General features: G+C 40.7%; 1 protein-coding gene across 2 annotated transcripts in view; it reads right to left on the reverse strand.

The window, feature by feature from the left end:
• The window catches only part of tgs1 (trimethylguanosine synthase 1), a 72322-nt gene that overhangs the window by 23748 nt on the left and 23331 nt on the right, over positions 1-25243 (reverse strand). Inside the window, exons 4-12 of one of the 2 annotated variants that reach the window (XM_055634057.1) lie at positions 23504-24317; positions 22334-22451; positions 20754-20840; positions 19311-19473; positions 15683-16070; positions 14609-14770; positions 13346-13489; positions 6516-6732; positions 2184-2262 (exon numbers count right to left, since the gene is read on the reverse strand). In XM_055634057.1, coding sequence (XP_055490032.1) covers positions 2184-2262; positions 6516-6732; positions 13346-13489; positions 14609-14770; positions 15683-16070; positions 19311-19473; positions 20754-20840; positions 22334-22451; positions 23504-24317 — 2172 coding nt within the window. Of the gene's footprint in view, positions 1-2183; positions 2263-6515; positions 6733-13345; positions 13490-14608; positions 14771-15682; positions 16071-19310; positions 19474-20753; positions 20841-22333; positions 22455-23503; positions 24318-25243 lie in introns of both variants that reach the window. The other variant, XM_055634056.1, reaches the window with a different exon arrangement.

Below are 25243 nucleotides of genomic sequence, written 5' to 3' on the forward strand. Positions count from 1 at the left end.
CTCCCCCGCTTTCCGCTCTCCCCGCTCTCGAAAACTCGATATGTATTTTGGGAAGTATTTTGGAGAAAGGAGATGTATAAAATCAGGGTTCAGATATACAAACCTTCAAAAGCAAATAATATGCTACATTTTCAAATGGGATATAATCCTTAAGAAGCTAATAGAAAACTTATTTAAATCATTGGTTGTGCCATAGTTAGAATATTGTGTTCATTTTTTCTGGAACGATATTTCCTTCAGCTAACAAAAATAACGAATAATTAGTTTGAGTTAGTCAATTAGTGAATGGTGCAATAACGCTTGGCTAGCAGTCACCGTTGAATGGTATTTGATATACTAGTTAAGAGGGAGAACGATGAGTCAGAAAACAAGGCTCTAAATTTAAGTAAACTTTGGGAAAGTGAGGCAGAAGAGTAGAATATGCAGAGCATTGACAAACAATGTGAAATGTTTTGAGATCTTCTTGGTAATAGACCAGTACATTTTGAATCAAATTGAAATTATTTGTCATTCAAAAAAGAATGAAAAGAAATTAATGTCACCCCTAACAACTAAGTTCAGGTAGACAGTAACATGGATAAGGGAGAGCCAGTGGATGTAGTGTATCTGGACTTTCAGAAAGCCTTTGATAAGGTCCCACACATATCAGTAGAAATTAGAGCACATGGTATTGGGGGTAGGGTATTGACATGGATAGAAAATTGGTTGGCAGACAGGGAACAAAGAGTAGGAGTTAACGGTTCCCATTCAGAATGGCATGTAGTGACTAGTGGGGTGCATCAAGGCTCGGTGCTGGGACCGCAGCTATTCACAATATATATTAATGATTTAGATGAAGGAATTAAAAGTAACATTAGCAAATTTGCAGATGACACAAAGCTGGATGGCAGTTTGAACTGTGAAGAGGATGCTATGAGGATGCAGGGTGACTTGGACAGGTTGGGTGAGTGGGCAGATACATGGCAGATGCAGTATAATGTGGATAAATGTGAGGTTATCCACTTTAGTGGCAAGAACAAGAGGCAGATTATCATCTGAATGGCAGGTAGACACAATGCTGGAGTAACTCAGCGGGTCAGGCAGCATCTCTGGAGCAAAGGAATGGGTGACGTTTCGGGTCGAGACCCTTCTTCTGTTTTGTGTCAGATTAGGAAAAGGGGAAGTGAAATGAGACCTGGATTTACTTGCACTTCAGTTACTGAAAGTAAGCATGCAAGAAACAGCAGGCAGTGAAGAAAACTAATAGCATGTTGGCCTTCATAATTATAGGATTTGAGTATAGGAGCAAAGAGGTTCTTCTGCAGTTGTACAGTGCCCTGGTGAGACCACACCCGGAGTATTGTGTGCAGTTTTGGTCTCCTAATTTGAGGAAGGATATTCTTGTTATTGAGGGAGTGCAATGTAGGTTCACGAGGTTAATTCCCAGGATGGCAGAAATGTCATATGATGAAAGAATGGAACGACTAGGCTTGTATCCACTGGAATTTAGAAGGATGAGATGGGATCTTATAGAAATATAAAATTATTAAGGGATTGGACACGCTAGATGCAGGAAACATGTTCCCGATTTTGGAGGAGAACCAACTGTGACTCCCCCAACATTGGGAACATGTTTCCTGCCTCTATCGTGTCCAAACACGTACCAATCTTATATGTTTCAATGAGATTCCCTCACATCCTTCTAAACTCCAGAGCGTACAAGCCCAGCCGCTCCATTCTCTCAGCATATGACAGTCCCGCCATCCCGGGAATCAACTTTGTAAACCTACGCTGCACTTCCTCAATAGCAAGAATGTCCGTCCTTAAATTAAGGGACCAAAACTGCACACAATACTCCAGGTGTGGTCTAACTAGGGCTCTGTACAACTGCAGAAGGACCTCTTTGCTCCTATATTCAACTCCTCATGTTATAAAGGCCAACATGCCATTCACTTTCTTCACTGCCTGCTGTACCTGCATAATAAACTATATCGTAAATACACAATAAACAAGTTATGAATTTTTGTACTCTTACATGGGTATGAGCGCACATAAAAAAAATCCCCCCCCCCCCCCCCCTTCCTTCCCAACCTTAGTCTCACGGACCTTAGAGTACCCCTAGTTCCTAAAACCAGTATTTGCAGGTATTTTGACATTTCTAATGTCAAAGTTAGCACCATCCTCTGAAGAGAAACAGTTCTTACCTGTTCGATGTCAGCATTTCGTGGTAAGAAATAAACAATGTTTGGTGTAATCTTGTGGGAGAGTGCAAATATTTCAAAGGTAAAATAAAGTCAAGGCAGAATAACAAAGTATAAAAGCAATTTTGAGAAAGCAACAAAAATACATCTTTTGAGTGGAAAGTTAACCTCGCAACAGGTCCAAATACTGAAATATAATATGCTACATTATTTCTAAAAATCAATTTGGCTTGCTACATATTAGCTTTTGTCTCAGATCGCTTGCATTTCACATTTTGAATACATACTTCAAATGTTAGTAACTTGGATCTTTGGGAGCTATCTCTGCATTTTCTCCACAATTTATTTGTCATACCTAATTTGTTAATTAAATTACTAAGATGTAACATGGGCAAGAAAAATATAAGTTTCAATGTTCTACCCTAGTTAAAAATAGACTTCCATATCCATTAGAAGTTAATTGACCATTTGGAAATTCATCAACTCCAAGGAAGTTAAATTCTGAATATGTGAACATTCACAATTTCCTTGCTCTGCCTCTTGCAAATCTTAAAGAGGATTACAAAAAATTCAGAAAATTAAATTGACAGTGTTATCATTTTCTTTCCACTTATTAAATTTAGAGTCTGAGTGGATAATGGTTGTTAGTCATAATTCAATCCATGCAGACCAAGTGCCCCATTTATCTGCATTTGGCCCATATCCTAAACCTTTCCTAACCCTTACCTGTCCAACTATCTTCTAAATGTTTAGTTTAGTTTAGAGATACAGTGTGGAAACAGGCACTTTGTCCCATGAGTCTGCACATTAACACTATCCTACACACACTAGGGACAATTTTGACATTTATACCAAGCCAATTAACCTACAAACTCTTTGGAGTGTGGGAGAAAACCGAAGATCGAGGAGAAAACTCATGCAGTGACGAGGAGAACATACAAACTCTGTAGACATCACCCATAGTCAGGGTCGAACCCGGGTCTCGTGCGCAATAAGTGCTGTAAGGCAGCAATGTTCCTGCTACGCCACCGTGCCACCCATGTTGTTGTTACTGCCTCAACTACTTTCTCTGGCTGCTGGATCCATATATCCACCAGCTGTGTGAAAAGGTTCCTATTGAATCTTTTCCCCCACCTTAAACCTATGCCCTCTAGTTCTTGATTCCCCTACCCCGGGAAAGATTTTGTGCATTCAACCTATCTATTCCCCTTCACGATTTGACACACCTCTGTTCCAGCTTAATGACATCTTTCCCATGGCAGTGTGACTGAACACATTCTCCAAGTGTTCCAGCTTTACACATAATTATGCCATCGGCAGAAAGTTTCAACCCATGGCAGTGTGAGGTTTTTGCATTTCCTAAAATTGATTACACATTCTCAAAAAGTGTGGCCTGAAGCTAAATCCTTAGTAAACATCCACTTTTGAAACACATAGAAAATTGTCTTCCAACCTGTTCCCACCTTCGGCAGATTCACAAAGTTATCAACCCTGCCATCTCTTTTCCCCTGAAATGTAGCACAAAAACTCAGTAACTCAGCAGGACAGGCAGCATCTCTGGAGAGAAGGAATGGGCGATGTTTCGGGTCGAGACCCTCCTTCAGACTGGTTATGAATAAGGGAAACGAGAGATATAGAAGATGATGTGGAGAGATAAGCAACAATGAATGAAAGATATGCAAAAAAGTAACGATGATGAAGGAAACAGGCCATTGTTAGATGTTTAGGGTGAAAACGAGAAGCTAGTGCGACTTGGGTGGGGGAGAGATAGAGAGGGACTGCAGGGGCTACCTGAAGTGAGATAAATCAATATTCATACCACTGGGTTGTAAGTTGCCCAAGCGAAAAATGAGATGCTGTTCCTCCAATTTGCGTTTAGCCTCACTGACAATGGAGGAGACCTAGGACAGAAAGGTCTGTGTAGATAGACAAAATGCTGAAGTAACTCAACGGGATAGGCAGCATCTCTGCAGAGAAGGAATGTGTGACTTTTTAGGTCGAGACCCTTCTTCAGACATTCTTCAGTCATTGCTGCCACGTCAGTCTGTGTAGGAATGGGAAGGAGAATTAAAGTGTCTGGCAAACGGGAGATCAGGTAGGTTCAGGCGGGATGAGCGAAGGTGTTCCGTGTAACGATCGCCCAGTCTACGTTTGGTCTCGCCGATGTACAAGAGTCCACATCTTGAACAACGGATACAATAGATGAGGTTGGAGGAGGTGCACGTGAATCTCTGCCTAGCGTGAAAGGACTGTCGGGGTCCTGGACAGAGTAGAGGTAGGAGGTATGGTGACATGTGTTGCATCTTCTGTGGTTGCAGGTGAAGATACCTGGGGAAGGGAAAGAAAGGGGTAGGCGGGGAAGGGGGTGTGAGGGGGAATGGAGAAGGGGGGGAGGGGGAGGTCCCTCACGGTCCCGGGGCAGCGCTCCCGCCCCTCCAGTCGCCGTGCTTCACGCGCACAGCCCCGGCTCCACCCCTCTCTCCCCGGGGCGACGCGGTGAACAATACAGGGAGGGCCGGACCGGGGTTTGGAGCAACGTTTACAAACCTCGGCCTCAGCTCACACACATTCTCCCGGACCCCGGCATCCGCTCCCCCCGCCGGCCCTCTCCATCCCTTCTCATCTTCCCTTCCCTCCCTCCTTCCCCTCTCTTTTCCCTTCTCTCCTTCCCTCCCTCCCTTCTTTCCCTCCTTCCTCTCTCTTTTCCCTTCTCTCCTTCCCTCCTTTCTCTCCTTCCCTCCCTCCCTTCTTTCTCTACTTTCCTCATTCCCTTCTTTCCTTCCTCCCTTCTCTCCCTCCCTCCCACACCCACATACAGAACACACAGCCAACTAACACACACACACACACAACTAAGTTAGGATGGGGTAGAAGCCCAAAGGGTAGGATGGGGCTAAAGCCCAAAGTTGAATGCCTGGTCTGGTTTTTCGTCAATAGTTATTGGTTTGCCAGGATCTACTTAATTAAATTACTTTTTTTTCATTTCAGTCACTAAAACAAGTGGTATTGTAACTGTGTACTTTTCATAGGTGATCTACACATTTTGTTTGTTACTTGTAGGCTTACATGTATGGAATTTTATATTAAAATGTAGCTTAGGTCTGTTTGGTCCATTAACTCACAGGCACTTTTTAAGCGCACATTTTGATTACTTTCTATTCTACTATAGAGATATAAAGTATATAATATACTTTATTTGTATTTCTATGATTCTACAGACCTTGGCTGGGAACCTGGGGCTCACCAAAATCGTTCCCAATTGGGCCCCGCACCTCCTAAGGCCGGCCCTTTAGTACCAACTAGTGTTCAAATTTCAACTCACTGTAGCTTGCAATTTGTCCAGTCTCTGATGCCTTCCTTTCTCCTACCCACATTCATTCATATTTCCACCCATCCCTCCTTGCACTTCCAATCCTTTCCTTCTCTCTCTACCCCAACTCCAACTGATACAAAGACCTGAACCCTGTTAGTCCAATAAGAATCCACTTAAACTTGCTGGCGGCAGCAAGGAAAAAGGCAATACAAAATACAAAAGAGTAACTTGCCTAACACTGAAGCAGTCCATTAATTGCCATGCAGGCACCAAACTGACCAATCCCATTTGTTCTATTCTTCCTCTCATTTCTCCGTAAGCCTGCAACTTACACTCTCCCTTGCACTTACCCATGTTAATGTACTATTTACAGTCGCAAATTTAAACCTGCAGCAAGTTTAATAGGATTCAAGGATACAAGATCACATGACAGAACCTCATTAAGTCGCAGGGAGAATATGCAAAACCAATGCAGACATTAGCTGAGATCAGGATTAAATATATGTCTCTGGAATTGCGACGGAGCAGCAACACTCAGTCACCCATGAGGAAATATTTTGTTCTGTATTTCCGAAGTGCAAAACAGTCCTTCTGTTTCCTCTCTCTAAATATCACGGCTATTATGTCCTTGAAGCCGAAACCAACCACACTAACAGCAATCCTTTGCCAGCCACTTGGCACATAAAATGAACTGAAGCAAGAAGTTTCCATTGTTTACCTCAACAGCAAATTGAACTGCAATGATACATATAAATCTACAAGGGCTCCAATGTCAGGGGTCATTAAATTTATTCTATAAATCAGCGAGTTTCAATATTCTATCACTATATTCAATAAATATATCCTATACTATTTTCTCTCCCATTCTCTGTAGTTAGCTTTTTTTCCCTCACACTGAACATTGTGATGTGTTGCCTGTTCACCAAACAAGTAAAAACAGCCTTCAAAACAAATGTTAACAAGCTTGACCTTGCCAAAACTATACAACACATTGAGGCTTTAAGAGAAAGTTAAAAGGATATCCATCCAGGCAAATCATTGTCTTCAGATCGAAGATTTCTGCGTTGACATAATCAGGGCCACCCCAAGGAGGACTGAGGAAAATGGTGTCAGCCTTCAGGTCTGATGCCAGCAGCATAAAGTCACCAAGGATAAACTCTATCTGGTCCGCCACACCGTAGACTTGAGCATTGTTGTATGCAAGATCTATTTTCACTGGATCAATGTCAATAGCAATCACTGGATCAAAAAAAAGATTGTAAAAATATCACCACAATTTCATAGTCAACTATTATTTTTATCTAAAATATTAATTATTTTGGCTGGAAGAAGGTGAGTCAGATGGAAAGAAGATTTAAAAAGAGCGCAAAGGCCCAGGTTCGAGTAATTTATAAATTAGCCCTTAAGTATTTGATTAGGTAACAGATAAAGAAGTGCAGTTGCAGCGGAGGGCCTTGTTGGGGTGAAGTGCCTTGGTGAGTAAAGTGTGAGTCTTTGGCTTGAGTCTTCAGCGAGGAGGCTGAGGCAAGGATAGAAATTGCAGGCAAGTTGGTGCAGTGTGTTTCCTACCGGATGTGGGAAGTCAGGGACACCGCTGGAGCTTCCGGAAACTACACCTGTAGAAATTGTGTCCAGGTGCAGCTCCTGAATGAACATGTTGGGGAACTGGAGAAGCAGCTGGATGATCTCAAGGCCACCCGGGAAAACGAGAGTTTCCTGAACAGGTCCGACAGTGAGCTTGTTACGCCAAGGATACAGGAAGAGTGAAGGTGGGTGACTGTGAGAAAGGGGAGTAAACGTGGAGCGCAGGAAACCCCGTGGCTGTGCCTAATGTACACCCTATTGGGAGCTATCGGGGCAGACTTCCAGTCCGAGCGGCGGGAAGGTCAGTGGCTCCAATCCTAGCGATGAGACTCGACAGGAGAGACCAACGTTGTGGTGGTAGAGCCATAGTGGTGGATGACTCCATTGTCCGAAGTGCAGCCAGGAGATTCTGTGGCGGCAGGCGAGACTTGAGGATGGTCTGTTGCCTCTCTGGTGCAAGGGGTGTCACAAACCAATTTCAGAACATCCTCGAGGGAAGGTGAACAACCGGAAGTAGTTGTGCACGTGGGCACAAACGACGTCAGGAAGAAGAGGAACGAGGTTCTGCAACATGAGTTTAGAGTGTTAGGAAGAAGACTGAAAAGCAGGACTTCTAGGGTGGTTATCTTTGGATTGCTTCCTGTACCTCGTGCTGGTGAGGACAGGAACAGGGGGATAGGGGATCTGAATGTGTGGCTGGGTGGCTGGTGCAGGGAACAGGGATTTAGATTTATAGACCACTGGGATCTCTTCTGGGGGCGGGGTGACCTGTACAAAAGGAACGGGTTACACCTTAACTGAAGGGGGACCAAGACTCTGGCAGGCAGGTTTTCTAGTGCTACAAATGTGGGTTTAAACTAAATAGTGGGGGCGGGGGGGGAAGGATTGACAAATTAGGAGTATAAAGATAGAGTTAAAGGGGAAGTGAGTACAGGAAAAGTTACAAAAGGCTCCCGAATTAATGGGAAGGAAAGTTCGGGAAGAGCTAAGAGAGTAATGTCAGGGCAAATTGCGAGCGTTGCAAGAGGGGAGGTGAATACCGAGGTCAAAGTGCTGTATATGAATGCGCGAAGTATAAGAAATAAAGTGGATGACCTTGAGGTTCAGTTAGAAATTGGCAGTATGATGTTATGGGAATTACAGAGACATGGCTGCAAGAGGACCAGGGCAGGGAACTGAATATTCAGGTGTATACGTCTTATCGAAAAAAACAGACAGGTGGGCAGAGGGGTTTGGGTAGCTCTGTTGGTAAGGAATTAAAATCAGTCCCTTGCGAGGGGTGACATAGAATCAGATGTAGTCAGTATGGATAGACTTGAGGAAGGGTAAAAAGTTATCTACAGGCCCCCAAACAGTAGCCTGGATATAGGGTGCAAGTTGAATCGAGATAAAATTGGCATGTCGTAAAGGTAATGCTATGGTGGTTATGGGTGATTTCAACATGCAGGTAGACTGGGAAAATCAGGATGGTACTGGACCACAAGAAAGGGAGTTTGTGGAGTGCCTCTGTGATGGATTCTTAGAGCAGCTTGTACTGGAACCTACCAGGGAGAAGGCAATTCTGGATTTAGTGTTGTGTAATGAACCGGGTTTGATAAGGGAACTCGAGGTAAAGGAGCCATTAGGAGGGAGTGACCATAATATGATGTTTTAATCTACAATTTGAGAGGGAGAAGGGAAAATAGGAACAGCTGAGCAAAAGGGACTATGGGGGCATGAGGGATGAGCTGGACAAAGCTGACTGGAAAGAGACCCTAGCAGGGATGACAGTGGAACAACAGTGGCAGGTATTTCTGGGAATAATACAGAAGGTGCAGGATCGGTTCATTCCAAAGAGGAAGAAAAATTCTAAGGGAGTAAGGGGCGACCGTGGCAGACAAGGGAAGTCAAGGACAGTATAAAAATAAAAGAGAAGTATAATCTTTTAAAGAGCAACAGAAGATAACTAAAAAGGCAATACGGAGAGAAAAGATGAGGTACGAAGGTAAGCTAGCCAAGAATATAGAGGGGGATAATAAAAGCTTCTCTAGGTATGTGAAGAGGAAAAAAATACTTAATACAAATGTGGGGTCCCTTGAGACAGAAGTAGGTGAATTTATTATGGGGAACAAGGAAATGGCAGATGAGTTGAACAGGTACTTTGGATCTGTCTTCACTAAGGAAGACACAAATTAACATTAGGCAGGAAATGGTATTGGATGGACTGATGGGACTGAAGGCTAAATAAATCCCCAAGGCCTGATGGTTTGCATCCCAGGGTACTTAAGGGAGTGGCTCTAGAAATCGTGGACGCATTGGTGATCATTTTCCAATGTTCTATAGATTCAGGATCAGTTCCTGTGGATTGGAGGGTAGCTAATGTTATCCCACTTTTTAAGAAAGAAGGGAGAGAGAAAACAGGAAATAAAAGGCCAGTTAGCCTGACATCGGTGGTGGGGAAGATGCTGGAGTCAATTATAAAAGATGAAATAGCAGCACATTTGGATAGCAGTCACAGGATCAGCCCAAGTCAGCATGGATTTACGAAGGGGAAATCATGCTCGAGTAATCTTCTGGAATTTTTTGAGGATGTAACTAGGCAAATGGACAAGGGAGAGCAAGTGGATGTAGCGTACCTGGACTTTCAGAAAGCCTTTGATAAGGTCCCACATAGGAGATTAGTGGGCAAAATTAAAGCACATGGTATTGGGAGTAGGATAATGACATGGATAGGAAATTGGTTGGCAGACAGGAAACAAAGAGAAGGGATTAACGGGTCCCTTTCAGAATGGCAGGCAGTGACTAGTGGGGTACCGCAAGGCTCGGTGCTGGAACCGCAGCTATTTACAATATACATTAATGATTTAGATGAAGAGATTAAGAGTAACACTAACAAATTTGCAGATGACACAAAACTGGGTGGCAGTGTGAACTGTGAGGAGGATGCTATGAGGATGCAGGGTGATTTGGACAGGTTGCGTGTGTGGGCAATTGCATGGCAGATACAGATAAATGTGAGGTTATCCACTTTTGTGGCAAGAACAGGAAAGCAGATTATTATCTGAATGGTGTCAAATTAGAAAAAGGGGAAGTACAATGAAATCTGGGTCCTTGTTCCTCAGTCACTGGAAGTAAGCATGCAGGTAGAGCAGGCAGTGAAGAAAGTTAATGGCATGTTGGCCTGCATAACAAGAGGAGTTGAGTATAGGAGCAGAGGTCCTTCTACAGTTGTACAAGGTCCTAGTGACACCACTTCTGGAGTATTGTGTGCAGTTTTGCTCTCCAAATTTGAGAAAGGACATTCTTGCTACTGAGGGAGTGTAGATTAGGTTCAAGAGGTTAATTCCCAGGATGGCGGGACTGTCATATGTGGAAAGAATGGAGCGATTGGGGTTGCATACTCTGGAATTTAGAAGGATGAGAGGGTATCTTATTGAAACATGTAAGCTTATTAAGGGATTGGACACGCTACAGGCAGGAAACATGTTCCTGATGTTGGGGGAGTCCAGAACCAGGGGCCACAGTTTAAGAATAAGGGGTAGTCTATTTAGAACAGAGATGAGGAAAAATGTTTTCATCCAGAGTTGTGAATCTGTGGAATTCTCTGCCTCAGAAGGCAGTTGAGGCCAATTCTTTGGATGTTTTCAAGAGATAGATAGTGCTCTTTAAGATAGCAGAGTCAAAGGATATGGGGAGAAGGCAGCCATGATCACATTGAATGGCGGTGCTGCTCGAAGGGCCGAATGGCCTGCTCCTGCACCTATTGCCTATTGTCCAATGTAAGCATATCAAATTACAGGTACAACCTACAAGCAAAGTCTTGTTTAAGCTTCATGCCACATGTAGTTATTTTGTTTGGTAAGATAATTCATCAATACTACCTTATGCATGCAGTTCAACATAGGCAAATCTACAAGGAGAAATTGCTGATCTCGAATTGTGTTGAAAGCAAAACTGAATGCTTTTGATAACAGCCTTCAGTAGACCATTTCTTTGTCACAGAACACTGTGGAGGCCCACTCACTGGATGTTTTCAAGAGGGAGTTAGATTTAGCTTTTAGGGCTAAAGGAATCTAGGGATATGGGGAAAAGGCAGGAACGAGGTACTGATTTTAGATAATTAGCCATGTGCGACCTCGCACCACCCGGCGTGGCTTTAATGGCCGCGGGACAATCGCCATCGCCAGCCGGGGGCTTTGACTTTGACATCGGGGGGGGGAGAGTGCAGTGGAGAGATAAGTTTTTTTGGCCTTCCATCACAGCGATGTGATGGATGTTTATGTAAATTATGTTGTGTCTTGGGTCTATTTGTTTGTAATGTATGGCTGCAGAAACGGCATTTCGTTTGGACCTCAAGGGGTCCAAATGACAATTAAATTGAATCTTGATTCTTGATAATATTGAATGGTGGTGCTGACTCACAGGGCCAAATGGCCTGCAGCTATTTTTCTATGTTTTCCATTTGATTTTAAGCCTTAAATTTGTCCACTTTGAAGGAGCCAACACCATCAATGCCAGGTATCAAAACATACTTTTTCAGGTGAACATTAAGCATCCCCTTCAGGTGGGTGTGAAGGTTCTGTCACACAATTCTGATGAGAAGCAGTGCAGCTCTCCATTGCCTAGTCAATATCTACCCCTCATTTGGCATTATCAAAATAGATGAACTGCTTATTCATTTGTTGTTCCTGGGACCTTGTGGGGTTCAAATTGACTGCAATATCCAAATTATTGATCCCCAACAATATCTCATTAAATTGAGGTAGAATCCTAATTCTGAATCCATCCTGATTCCTTCACAAATATTGTTCCCTCTGTGCAAATGTTCAATAGCAGATTTCAACTTGCATTGGCTTTGTACACAATCTAATTGAGTTTGCATCACATGACTCATTTTAATGCCTGTTCCCATCCAATCAAACAAATCGAAATATACTTTCCAATTTTCCTAAGGGCCTGTCCCACTTGGCGATTTTTTCGGCGACTCCCGGCATCATAGACTGACGTATCAGGTCGCCGAAAAATTTGTGGCGTGACGACATATGACGCGTGGTGTTTTTTCAAGTGTTGCAACATTTTTTTTGTCGCCGCTGGATTTTGAAATATTCAAAATCTTTTGGCGACACCGATATGATGCCGGCAGTCGCCAAAAGAATTGCCAAGTGGGACAGGTCCTTAACTTTATGTTAGAACTACCCACTTCCCCAATTCTTCTCCTCCTCACTTGCTCTGGATACGCCATTGATTTAGTTTAGTTTAGTTTATATATACAGCGCGAAAACAGGCCTTTTCGGCCCTCTAAGTCTGCACCGACCAGCGATCCCCAGACATTTACACTATCCTACACACAGTAGGGACAATTTTACATTAATATCAAGCCAATTAACCTACAAACCTGTACGTCTTCTGGAGTGTGGGTGGAAACCGCAGACTTGGAGAAAACCCACGCAGGCCATGGAGAGAACGTACAAACTCCGTACAGACAAGCACCCTTAGTCAGGATCAAACCCGGGTCTCTGGTGCTGTAAGGCAGTAGTAGCTCTACCACTTCGCCACCAGGTCGTTTAATTAATACTAATATGGGTTTAGCCTTGTTTTAAGTAGTATTTTTGTAGTTTGAATCAGCTTCAGTTATCTCACTTCCATTTAAAGTGGCTCTATCAGCTTCAATGGAAGCTTCAATCAATTATGTGTGTTCAATTCTTTCCTTATAAATATTTATTTTGAATGGATGAAAGGTATTCCTACTTTTCTGCTGAAGTGCCGTCAAGGATATAGCTTTTTCTTTAGCCAACTACAGCAGGCCAATATCATATGAACCCAATTCATAATATTCAAGCTGGAAGCATTTGAAGCTGCCTTTGGATATTATAATTATTAAAAATTCTCATCAACCCAAAATTCCCAAAACACTTATTTGCACTTTATTAGACTTGAATCCCTGAATAACACGAGCAAAATATAACTAATTTCTGCTCATGTCAGGTACTTGATTGCAATATGAATTATCACTCGGAATTGCTCAAATTGAAGTTTATTATCTAGAAGGATCAAATATATTCAGAAAGCTAATATTGTAATTCTGATAAGATTGGTTCTAGAAAAGCTAAAGAAATCTCCAAAGTGTTGCCTTGTTAGTATCCTACACCATCATGTTTATCAACCACCTTATTTTTCTCCATTGATAAATGACTGTGAAAGACAATTTTATATTGACAATGCTCATGCTAGGCATAGCTTACTTTCTGCAGGAAGCAAAATAAGCAGTTTTAAGGTCATGGTACAGTACCTCTTTTTCCCGCCAGTGCAAATTGAATTGAATTGCCCCCTACTCCACAAAACGCATCAACAATAATATCACTATTGATACTCTGCGTGACACGTTTGGCAATGTGTTCAGCAATCTTCTCAGGAGTGACAGAAAACCAACCTTCTGTAAGATAAAGACATAATTCATGTTAATGTAAGTGTAACTTGTTATGGGCACAGTTTTGGCATGTTCAGAACCCTACTAGCAGTGAATCATTAACAGAAACACAATTTTATCCATTGATGTGGCAAACCCGTCCAAGAAAACAGAAATGCCGATGACTAACAAAATAACTAATAACAAAGAGGTGCCGAAGAAAGACATAAAATACTGTAATAATTCAGCAGGTCAGGCAGCATAACTGTATATGTAATTTAAACATAAAGGTCATGATGTCTGACCTGCTAGGTTACTCCAGCATTTTGTGTCTACCAAAATAATGATGATTGATTGCTAACCTTGATAATAATCTAGAAAGCCTGACCACTGCCATTAAAAGACTGCAAGATTTAATATTTAGATAAATAAAATAACTTCATGTTTAATTTGAAGTTGCACAGAATGGAGGCTCAGACAGACAAGCAAAGATTGTAACTGAAATGCAAGAAAGTGACTCATAACAATGCATACAAATTTAAGGACCATGTGGTCAATACCCTATGAACACCAGCAATAAACCAAAGCAAAATAATGTAGGTGTCGTAAAGCCAAAATCAAATAGAAAGGTAGAAATATTCTTGTTAAGCAGTTTCTGTGTATGAAGGAAAAGGATGTCAAAAGGATAGTAATGTATCATGAAAACTAGTAAAATTTACAGACAAAACATGCTTACAGGGAATGGGCAGAATTGAGGGGAAAAATATGAAGGAAAATCTGTAATAGGATTGAGAGAAGAGATTAAATGGCAAAAGGGAACTGCAGTGGGCCAATAATGTTTAAACAGGTTGCAAGTGGGAAAAGCTGAATAGTTGAGAAATTTAACATTAAGCTTGGAAGGATGTAATCTGTCTACTTGAACAATGAGGCTATGCTCCGTAAATTTATTTGGAGTCTCACTGGAAAATGTAGATCAGTAATGGCAGAATGGCATGAACTTAAAAAGACAAGCAACAGAATACTTGGTCTTCATCCACACCAACCCAAACCATTGAACAAGACAATGCAACAATGTCAAAACCATGGTTAGATTGCCACCTGAATGGATATCTCATGCAATGAGTTTGAACATGTTCAGTTACCAACCCTGGTCAAGTTTGACTCCCTCATCAAAACGCGAAAATAGTCTATAACGTTGAGCCCAGTATTTGGCCAATTCTGGGACAGCTACAACATCAGAAGGTACATGACGAAGTTTCTTCTTCTTTCTTCTTTTTTTGTTCTTCTTAAGTTTCTTCACCGTTTGCACTGCAAAAGATCTACAATATGTTAACACTATTTAACAGCATTTGGATTACTTTTCATCTGAAAGTCTTTAATTACAGAACAGGTGTTAGATATTTCACCCAAATCATCTAAAAATGCACCAAAATAGGTCAATTACAGAAGAATGCCATTAATAGCTTTGTAGAAGCTCCATAGTATGTTATAGCCGTCAGCTCTGAGTCTCCTGACAGCAATCTCGCCACTACAACAGGTTGCGAGTTCCAAACCCACTTCAGGTACCTCAGCATATAAAATGTAAACCAACAGACTAGTGCACTTCTGACTGGATGCTAGTGATGGGAGTGCAGTTTTTTTGGAAGCAATATTAATCAGAAGCCCAATCTGCTTTCCTAAATGGATCCATTTTGCATAGGTAGAGTTATCCCCAGTTTTCCAGCCTATATTTATCCCTAAATCAATATTATGACAACTAAATGCCATAACCATTTGAGAGACCTGCAGTATTTTCTACAAATGACCATACTTCAAACGTAGTTAATTGACTAGAAAGGAACATGAAATTTGGAATATATATGCAATAATCTCTTTTTTTGTGCCCACTGACTTGTAAATGGTAAGCAAGATCTTCAAGAAAAACATAACATATGAACATTTTTAATTGTCAAAGATTATTTTTAAAACACTTAAATCTCTTTAGTGCAGTGCTATTCAGAATACTTAGCATTATGTATTGCATAATTCACGTATGCATTTAAATAAAAGCTAAAGCAGTCAATTAATGATTATACATGTTAGTGAGGGTCACCAATGGTATTGCTATTGTGCAGCCTATGCCGTATTTTCCAAAATGGGGGAAAAATGCTGAAAAATATTAGATTCTGTGACTCAAAAATAAAAGTGTGCATTGGTTCAATTCTTCAGATTGTAACATACGTTCAACATCCTTCTCTGTTACATCAGGGTCAGGAAGAAGGAAGTCTGGAATATCTATTGGAAGAAGCTGTCTATCAGAAAACAATTCTGAATTTTCAGCAGAAGTAGGGGCCTCGTTATATATTTCCATCAGCTGTTCTTTGTTGCCTTCATTGCAGATACTGAATTTTGAGGGTTTATGGATACAAGCTTGGAACTGTCCATCAGCAGAGGTTTCTTCAATCTCATTTTCATTGTTGCTATTTTCATACACTGAGGAGCAATTTGCAATGGAACTGCATGGTTGCTCAATGCTACTGCATTCCTCAGAACTGTGCGGCACGCAAGATGAAATCTCCATGTTAACAGTATCATTTGATGGCTCGACTTGTTTTAGAAATCTTTGCACCTGAAATTAAGACAAGCAGTGGTAATCAACTACTATAAGGCCACTTTCAGTGCCAGAATGCTAAGAATAGGAAGCAAATTACTTATTTGGAGCTGCTTTGGATGTAATCCATGTGCACAAAAATAGAACATCTCTATTTCATTATCACAGTTAAAAACACGAACGATGCATTATGTTTTGTTTTGGCTCATGACAGTGAGCTATATTAACTGGCTAAATCACATAGTGGGGGGAATGAGACAAACTGGAGATATAAGGATGGAGTTAAAGGGAAAGAGAGTATAAGAAAAGTTAAGAAAGACACCAGAATTAACGGGGTAGAAAGCTCAGGAAGCGATAGGAGAGTATGGCCAAGTGAAATAGGAATCGACGTGAAAGGTGAGGGGAGTAATGGACTAAAAGTATTATATATGAATGTACAAAGTATAAGAAATAAAGTGGATGAGCTTGAGGCTCAGTTAGAAAATGTCAAGTATGATGTCGTGGGAATTACAGAGACATGACTGCAAGAGGACCAGGGCTGGGAACTGAATATTCAAGGGTATACGTCCTATCGAAAAGACAGACAGGTGGGCAGAAGGGGTGGGGTAGCTGTTGGTGAGGAATGAAATTCAGTCCCTTGCGAGGAATGACATGGAATCAGGAGATGTAGAGTCAGTATGGATAGAGCTGATGAATCGTAAGGGTAAGAAGACCACAATGGGAGTTATCTACAAGCCCCCAAACAGTAGCCTAGATATAGGGTGCAAATTGAATCAAGAGTTAAAATTGGCATGTCGCAAATGTAATGCTACCATTGTTATCAGAGATTTCAACATCCAGGCAGACTGGGAAAATCAGGATGGTACTGGACTTAAGAAAGGGGGTTTGTGGAGTGCCTCTGAGATTAATTCCTAGAGCAGCTTGTACTGAAGCCTACCAGATGGCAATTCTGGATTTAGTGTTGTGTAATGAACCGGATTTGATAAAGGAACGAGGTAATGGAGCCATCAGGTAGTGACCATAATATGATGTTTTAATCTACAATTTGAGAGGGAGAAGGTGAAAATCATAAGTGTCAGTATTATAGTTGAACAAAGGGGGCTATGGAGGCATGAGGGAGGAACTGGCCAAAGTTGACTGGAAAAATACCCCAGCAGGGATGACAGTGGAACAACAATGGCAGGTATTTCTGGAAATAATACAGAAGGTGCAGGATCAGTTAATTCCAAAGAGGAAGAAAGATTCTAAGGGGAGTAAGGGACGATCGTGGTTGACAAAGAAAGTCAAGGGCAGTATAAAAATGGAAGGGAAGTATAACATAACAAAGATGAGCGGGAAGCCAGAAGATTGGGAAACTTTTAAAGAGCAACAGAAGATAACTTAAAAGGCAATACGGGAAGAAAAGATGAGGTACGAAGGTAAGCTAGCCAAGAATATAAAGGCGGATAGTATTAGCTTATTTAGGTATGTGAAGAGGAAAAAATTAGTTAAGACCAAAATTGGACCCTTGAAGACTGAAAAAGGTGAATTTATTATGGGGAACAAGGAAATGGCAGATGGGTTGAACAGGTACTTTGGATCTGTCTTCACTAAGGAAGACACAAGCAAACTCCCATGTGTACTAGTGGCCAGAGGACCTAGGATGACGGAGGAATTCACATTGGGCAGGAAATGGTGTTGGGTAGACTGATGGGACAGAAGGCTGATAAATCTCCAGGGGTCTGCATCCCAGGGTACTGAAGGAAGTGCCCCTAGAAATCGTGGATGCATTGGTGATCATTTTCCAATATTGTATAGATACAGGATCAGTTCCTGTGGATTTGAGGGTAGCTAATGTTATCCCACTTTTTAAGAAAGGATGTAGAGTACCTGAACTTTCAGAAAGCATTTGATAAGGTCCCACATAGGGGATTATTGTGCAAAATTAAAGCACATGGTATTGGGGGTAGGGTACTGACATGGATAGAAAATTGGTTGGCAGACAGGAAACAAAGAGTAGGCATTAACAGGTCCCTTTCAGAATGGCAGGCAGTGACTAGTGGAGTACCGCAAGGCTCGGTGCTGGGACCGCAGCTATTTACAATATACATTCATGATTTAGATGAAGGGATTAAAAGTAACATTAGCAAATTTGCAGATGATGCAAAGCTGCGTGGCGATGTGAACTGTGAGGAGGAGGCTATGAGGATGCAGGGTGACTTGGGCAGGTTGGGTGAGTGGGCAGATGCAGTTTAATGTGAATAAATGTGAGGTTATCCACTTTTGTGGCAAAATCAGGAACGCCGATTATTATCTGAATGGTGTCAAGTTGTGAAAAGGGGAAATACAACGAGATCTGGGAGTATTAGTTCATCAGTCACTGAAAGTAAGCATGCAGGTACAGCAGGCAGTAAAGGAAGCTAATGGCATGTTAGCCTTCATAACAAGAGGAATTGAGTATAGGAGCAAAGAGGTTCTTCTGCAGTAGTACAGGGCCCTAATGAGACCACACCTGGAGTATTGTGTGCAGTTTTGTTCTCCAAACTTGAGGAAGGACATTCTTGCTATTGAGGGAGTGCAGCGTAGTTTCACAAGGTTAACTCCCGGGATGGCGGGACTGTCATATGTAGATAGAATGTAGTGGCTGGGCTTGTATACTCTGGAATTTAGAAGGATGAGAGGGTTCTTATTGAAACATATAAGATTATTAAGGGATTGGACACGCTAGAGGCAGGAAACATGTTCCTGATGTTGGGGGAGTCCAGAACAAGGGGCCACAGTTTAAAAATAAGGGGTAGACCATTTAGAACGGAGATGAGGAAAAACGTTTTCAACCAGTTGTGAATCTGTGGAATTCTCTGCCTCAGACGGCAGTGGAGGCCAATTCTCTGGATGCTTTCAAGAGAGAGGTAGATACAGCTCTTAAACATAGCAGAGTCAGGGGACATGGTGAGAATGCAGGAACGGGTTACTGATTGTGGATGATCAGTCATTATCACATTAAATGTCAGTGCTAGCTCGAGGGTCTGAATGGCCTACTCCTGCACCTATTGTCTAATGTTTATTGTCTATTGAAACATTCAATAAGCACATATGGTCACTGTTTGGAGAAAATGTCTAATGTTTAGCATCCATTTGATCATATGTTGGTTCTGATTCACACATGTCATTAACCTTGGGTGCAATGAATTGCATTACCAGATACTATGGTAATCTTTACATTACCAGATACCATGGTACCTTTACATTACCCAGTACCATGATGCATCATTTTATTACCTTTGCTAAGGTTTTGCTCTTCTTAAAATTCAAAATTTCTCCATCTTCACCAAAGAATATATGTTTCTTATTGGTAAATGCTTGTCTACGTATATCAGGATTCCTAAATCGTGGCTCCACATCCTTGCGATAGAGTGCATGACCATGAGTAAACTTTGAAATGCTGCAAGTGAAAATTATACAAAAATAAAGTTATTTGAAATGATCAATTCTTTGCAGAACAGTAGAAACATAAGTACGACTGTCAGCAACTCATGCATCATCTGCCTCTCCTCGATTCCGGTATCATCCAACAATTTACTGAACTATCTTGAATATTTTCACCCTCTGCTGCCATATTCAATCAATCAATCAATCAATCAACCTTTATTGTCATCTTGCAAGCAACAGTTGTACAGTGCAAAATGAAAAGACGTTTCCCAGTGAATAGCGGAGCATCGCACATGAAATTTAAAACATTTCACACATAATAACACTAAAAAACAATCCAGTCCCTGATGGAACAGTATAAATAGTTAAAAGCAGGTAAAAACACAATGTTAAAATACAGTAAACCAATCATAAAAAATGTCCGGGGCCGCTGATTTGAGTGGCCAGTGCCAGTTATTAAACTGTCCGTGCCAGCCGCAGAATCAAGTGACTGTGAGTGCAGAGTGACTGTTTAGCAGCCTCACAGCCTGTGGTAGGAAGCTGTTTAGCAGTCTTGTAGTCCGGGCTTTGATGCTTCGATATCTCTTGCCTGATGGCAGGAGATCCAGGTGTATGTGGAGGGGGTGCAGTTTGTCCTTAGCAATTCTCTGAGCTTTTTTCAGACAGCGGCTCTGGAACAGTTCTTGTACCGAGGGTAGGGAGACGCCAATGATCCTCTCTGCTCCCCTCACTACCCTCTGCAGAGCCTTCCTGTCCGAGCAGTTGTAGGTGCAGTACCACGTATTTATGCAGTACGTGAGTACAGACTCCACCATGCCCCTGTAGAAAGTCCTGAGGATGTTGGTGGGGAGTGAGGCCTGTTTTAGTTTCCTCATATTGACTACAGATTAGCTAGATTAAAAAATTCCTCTTATCTGTCCTAAATGGCCAATCACAGATTTTGAAACTGACTCCTAGATGTTGACTCTCCAGCTATTAGAAGCACTAGAAACACATCTACCCTGTTGAACCATATCAGAATGTTGTACCATACAATGAAATCAGACATTGAGGTCCGAATGCCCTTGTTCTTGTGCTGTGTTGTTCTCTGCTCTATCACCTCTCATTTCTCCTCAACAAAAGTACCATTAAATTATAATTATTTGCTTACAAGTTCCCTAAGAAATAGTTTCTGTGCTTCTAATAGCATGTTTTTAATTTTAGTCTGTGCAGTTTCTAAAATGTGACCTCACAATCTTTAATTTTCTAATTCTATTTACTTTTCAATAATTTCTTCAGTTGACATGTTCTTACTTTTGGCTGGTGTGGTGCTTGAAGCCAAGAGCTGAATAAGCATCTTCAACTGCCACAGTTGGATACTCTTCAGCATCAAGTTCATGACTAAAAAACAAAACCATTAAAATTAATAAACAAATTAGCCAACAGAGAATTAGGCCCGCTAATCTATCCACAAAGGAACTTTTCCCCTTATGTAGACAAAAATGCTGGAGAAACTCAGCAGGTGAGGCAGCATCTATGGAGAAGGAACAGGGCGACGTTTGCTACCTCACCCGCTGAGTTTCTCCAGCATTTTTGTCTACCTTCGATTTTTCCAGCATCTGCAGTTCTTTCTTAAACATTTCCTCTGATGTGTTCTCCAAGCATTCTAATTTTTTTTAAAGATTTTAAAGTGCAATATATGTTGAGTTATAAAAATGGTTCCTTTCCACAAGAGAAATCTCCTGTTTTCTACTTGGAGTGAAATTATCAATACGTTAAATTATGAAATAGCATTTTTAGTAAGTCAAACTTAAAACAGGTATTATTTAAAAATACTAACGCAATGCCATAATGGGCTCAAAACATTTTGAAAACTATGTATTGACGGAAATTTTTTTATAAGCAATGTCAACAGAGTTTGCAATACATAATAGTGCTAAATACTGACCAACCCTTCCAAATGAAGTTCTAAAATTAGGGACATAAGTTTTCATCTATGTCCTTGTGACTGCCGTTAAGAATTCTCTCATCAATCAAACATACCACAAAATTGCAACACCACAAAAATAACTGTTGAGATATTACTTCTTGTAATGCTAGAACCATAAACAATATTATTATTTTTTTTAAATTTGAGAGTATTTCTACATTTGATCACACAAGCAATAGCAATGAAGACAACTTGTACACAAATAATGAACTATTATTTACTCATTATCCTGGTGCATGTTCAATGTAGTAATTAACTCCTTCCATCTTTCTAGTTTCTGTTTGCTAAACATGGCCAATTACATATCATTCAATTTCAGTTTTTATCCCCAGTACAGTAATTGGGACTTTATAGGTGCCAGATTAACTGATTTTCAGCACTACTGGATGCAATTTCTATTAATACATCAATGTCTTTTTTTTATGTTACACAATATGAACAGAAAATTGTCCACTGAACCTTCTAACTGGAAAGGGAATATGGAAACTAGAGCCCAGGCAAATGAATGTAAAGGTAGTGAGAAAAACTGTTGACATTTCTGAATGTTCAGAATAAGGACTATCATGTTTTATTACCGAAGGTAGATCACAAAATGCTGGAGTAACTCAGCGGGACAGGCAGCATCTCTGGTGAGAAGGAATGGGTGATGTTTCGGGTCGAGACCCTTCTTCAGAAATACAGCTTTTAATCACTGAAGAAGGGTCTTGACCCGAAACGTCACCCATTCCTTCTCTCCAGAGATGCTGCCTGTCCCGCTGAGTTACTCCAGTATTTTGTGATCTACCTTCGATTTAAACCAGCATCTGCAGCTGTCCTCCCTACATGTTTTATTACCTCTACATTACAGTACAGCATCATAAAAAATAAAGAATAATAATGTTCATAGAAACTCAGTTTTATGTACCTTTTTTTCAGCCTTGTTGGTCTAGGTTTTGATGACTCATCTTCCTCATCATCACTGCTTTGTCTCTTTCCTGCTACAACACTGTTTATTAATGCTTTGCCGGAAGGATTCATATCGTCTGCTGGTGCATAAACCAGAGATTATTAGGATGAACAATTTTTAAAAACCTTCAGGCAGGACATTTTCTCTCAGATATACAGCTTCAAACCAGCAATACACCTAGTGAAACAAGATCTGAAATACAATTTGAACTTCTGGGAACTTTTTGATTCTAATCACTTGAAACAATCTTTCTGTGAAAATGAGTTGTAAAATCAACATTTATTTCAGTAGCAAATTTAAACCGTGTAGTAAATGCTATCCTGATAAAAAATTATAGAGAAACTGGTGTAATAAGTTGATGCAAACCAAACGTTACATCTAATCTAGCACAGTTAGAGGATAATCATGAAAATTACTAATTTCTCTTTCTTTTTCATTTAAAATGACATCCCTTTAAAGCCAGACTGTGCGATATACCTCGACAGGCTTCAAGCAAGTCAGGGCAGAATGAGGAATGCAGCCAATCTGACACATCAGCTGGGCAAAAAATCATCAAGAATAGCTAGTAAAATGCTATTTTCAGATAGTTCATGTAACACTGAAGCACAAAATTGACATGTAGGTTTTGCCATCTCTTAGAAACAAACTAGGCTGGTCTCACTTCAACCAGGTAATTAAATTATTCCGACTATCACCATTTCATTCAGTAAAAGATCCAATTGCACAACAGAACTGACAGAATATACAGTAGACATACAGTACAAGTAATAAGCACAAAAGTCTGAAGTAGGGTCTCAACCCGAAATGTCGCCCATTTCCTTTGCTCCATAGATGCTGCCTCACCCGCTGAGTTTCTCCAGCATTTTTGTCTACCTTTGTTTTTCCAGCATCTACAATTCCTTCTTAAACAAGTAATAAGCACAAGATGCCTTACATACTGCAAATCAGTGAAGCATGGTGATTTATGAGATTTAGGTATGTCAAAGATGGCTGCCCCCGAACAACAGGTTTTGTTTAGATATGTTTAATTTATTTATACTTATCTTCAATTTACCACCTCGGGATGACATGATTAACTAATCACAATTCTTGGAGTATAAAATAATCAGAAATGTTATCAATACCAACCTGATTGAACTGTGGCGTCTTGCCCACTTGATGCACATGTTTTGCCGTTGCCTCCTTCTGCAGCTGGTTCTTTATCATCGGAAGCACACTCACAAAAACCTGCAGCATCAGCAGGACAGGAGGAGATATTGTTTTTCACATCTGCAGATTGCTCAACCTTGCTTCCTGGATTCAGCTTTATATCATTCATCATACTGACAACCTCTTCACAACTAACCTCATGACACTCAAGCGCATCTCTTTCATTTGATGCAATGATCGACTCAGTTGGCAGTACATTGCTGATATTTTCACATGCAATATTTTCAGAATTACTCGGAAATTCTTCTGATTTGTGTGTATTTATGCAGGATGAATCCTTTTCAAGGTCACTGCCTTCAGCAAGATCCACAGACCATCCTTGAGATATCCAATAATGAAACTGTTCATAATACAACCAATATTGTTCATTATAAAACTCTTGCCATTGATCTTTCATATTTGGATTGTCCCATGGTGTAGGCATGCCTTCTGTCCATGCAGGATGTTTTCCCAACCAATTTTTCCGAAGTATATCCTCACCATATTGATTCCAATATACTTCCCAGTCTGTTTTGGACTCCAGTTCAGAGACTGTTGCTCCTGTACATGATTGATTAAGGTCATTGCTTTCTATTTCATTATCTGTTTGCTCTGCAATTAGTCCTGAATCAGTGACATCAGAAAGAAGATTCAAAACATTGTCTGGTTGGTCTTTACAGATTTCAGGCATATCTTCAATGTTTTTGTGAAGTGTTCTTCTCTTTTTGAATCTTTTCTTTGTAACATTGCAGGTCTTGTAAAAGAAAAAGTTACAATTTGTTAATTTATCTGACTGAAATATAAATAAATATTAATGCAGTCTAACCATTTTAAACTTTAATATTGTGTATTTTGTGCACAGTTATTGTAACATAAATTTATTTTATAATTTCTACCATTAAGTATTTTCTTTTTTGCATTTTTTGTCATTCAGCTGTTCTAATGCCCTATTTAAAATGATAGATAAGGTTCTGTCAAAGCTCCTTAACACTGTCGAGGAACTAATTCTGATTATTATGTTCACAATTACATAAGATAGAATAAATCAGTTTTGCAAAAATCTTCTAAAACACAGGTTTGAAGACAAACATGATCAACAAGTATACATGCGTTTTGGGTAGTAGTAGGAATAAAGGCGTAGATTGTTTTCTAAATGGGAAGAGAATCCAGAAATCGGAGATGCAAAGGGACTTGGGAGTGCTCGTGCAGAATTCCCAAAAAGTTAATCTGCAAGTCAAATAGTACTATCAGTAGTAAAGAACGCAAACGCAATGCTAGCATTTATTTTGAGGGCTTGTATACAAAAACAGGGATGTAATGTTGAGGCTATATAGGGTCATGGTCAGGCCGCATTTGGAATATTGTGAGCAATTCTGGGCACCGTTCCTGAGGAAGAATGTGCTGGCTCTGGAGAGGGTCCAGAGGAGGTTTACAAGAATAATCCCACGAAACAGTAGGTTAACATATGATGAGCGTTTGATGGCACTGTGCCTATATTCGCTGGAGTTTAGAAGAATGAGGGGGGGGCTCATTGAAACGTACAGAATAGTGAAAGTCTTGGATAGAGTGGATGTGGGGAGGATGTTTTCATTAGTGGGAGAGTCTAGGCCTAAAGGTCACAGCCTCAGAATTAAAGGATGTTCTCTTAGGAAGGAGATAAGGAGGAATTTCTTAAGTCAG

The sequence above is a fragment of the Leucoraja erinacea genome, chromosome 4, assembly GCF_028641065.1.
Source record: "Leucoraja erinacea ecotype New England chromosome 4, Leri_hhj_1, whole genome shotgun sequence".
NCBI lineage: Eukaryota > Metazoa > Chordata > Chondrichthyes > Rajiformes > Rajidae > Leucoraja > Leucoraja erinaceus.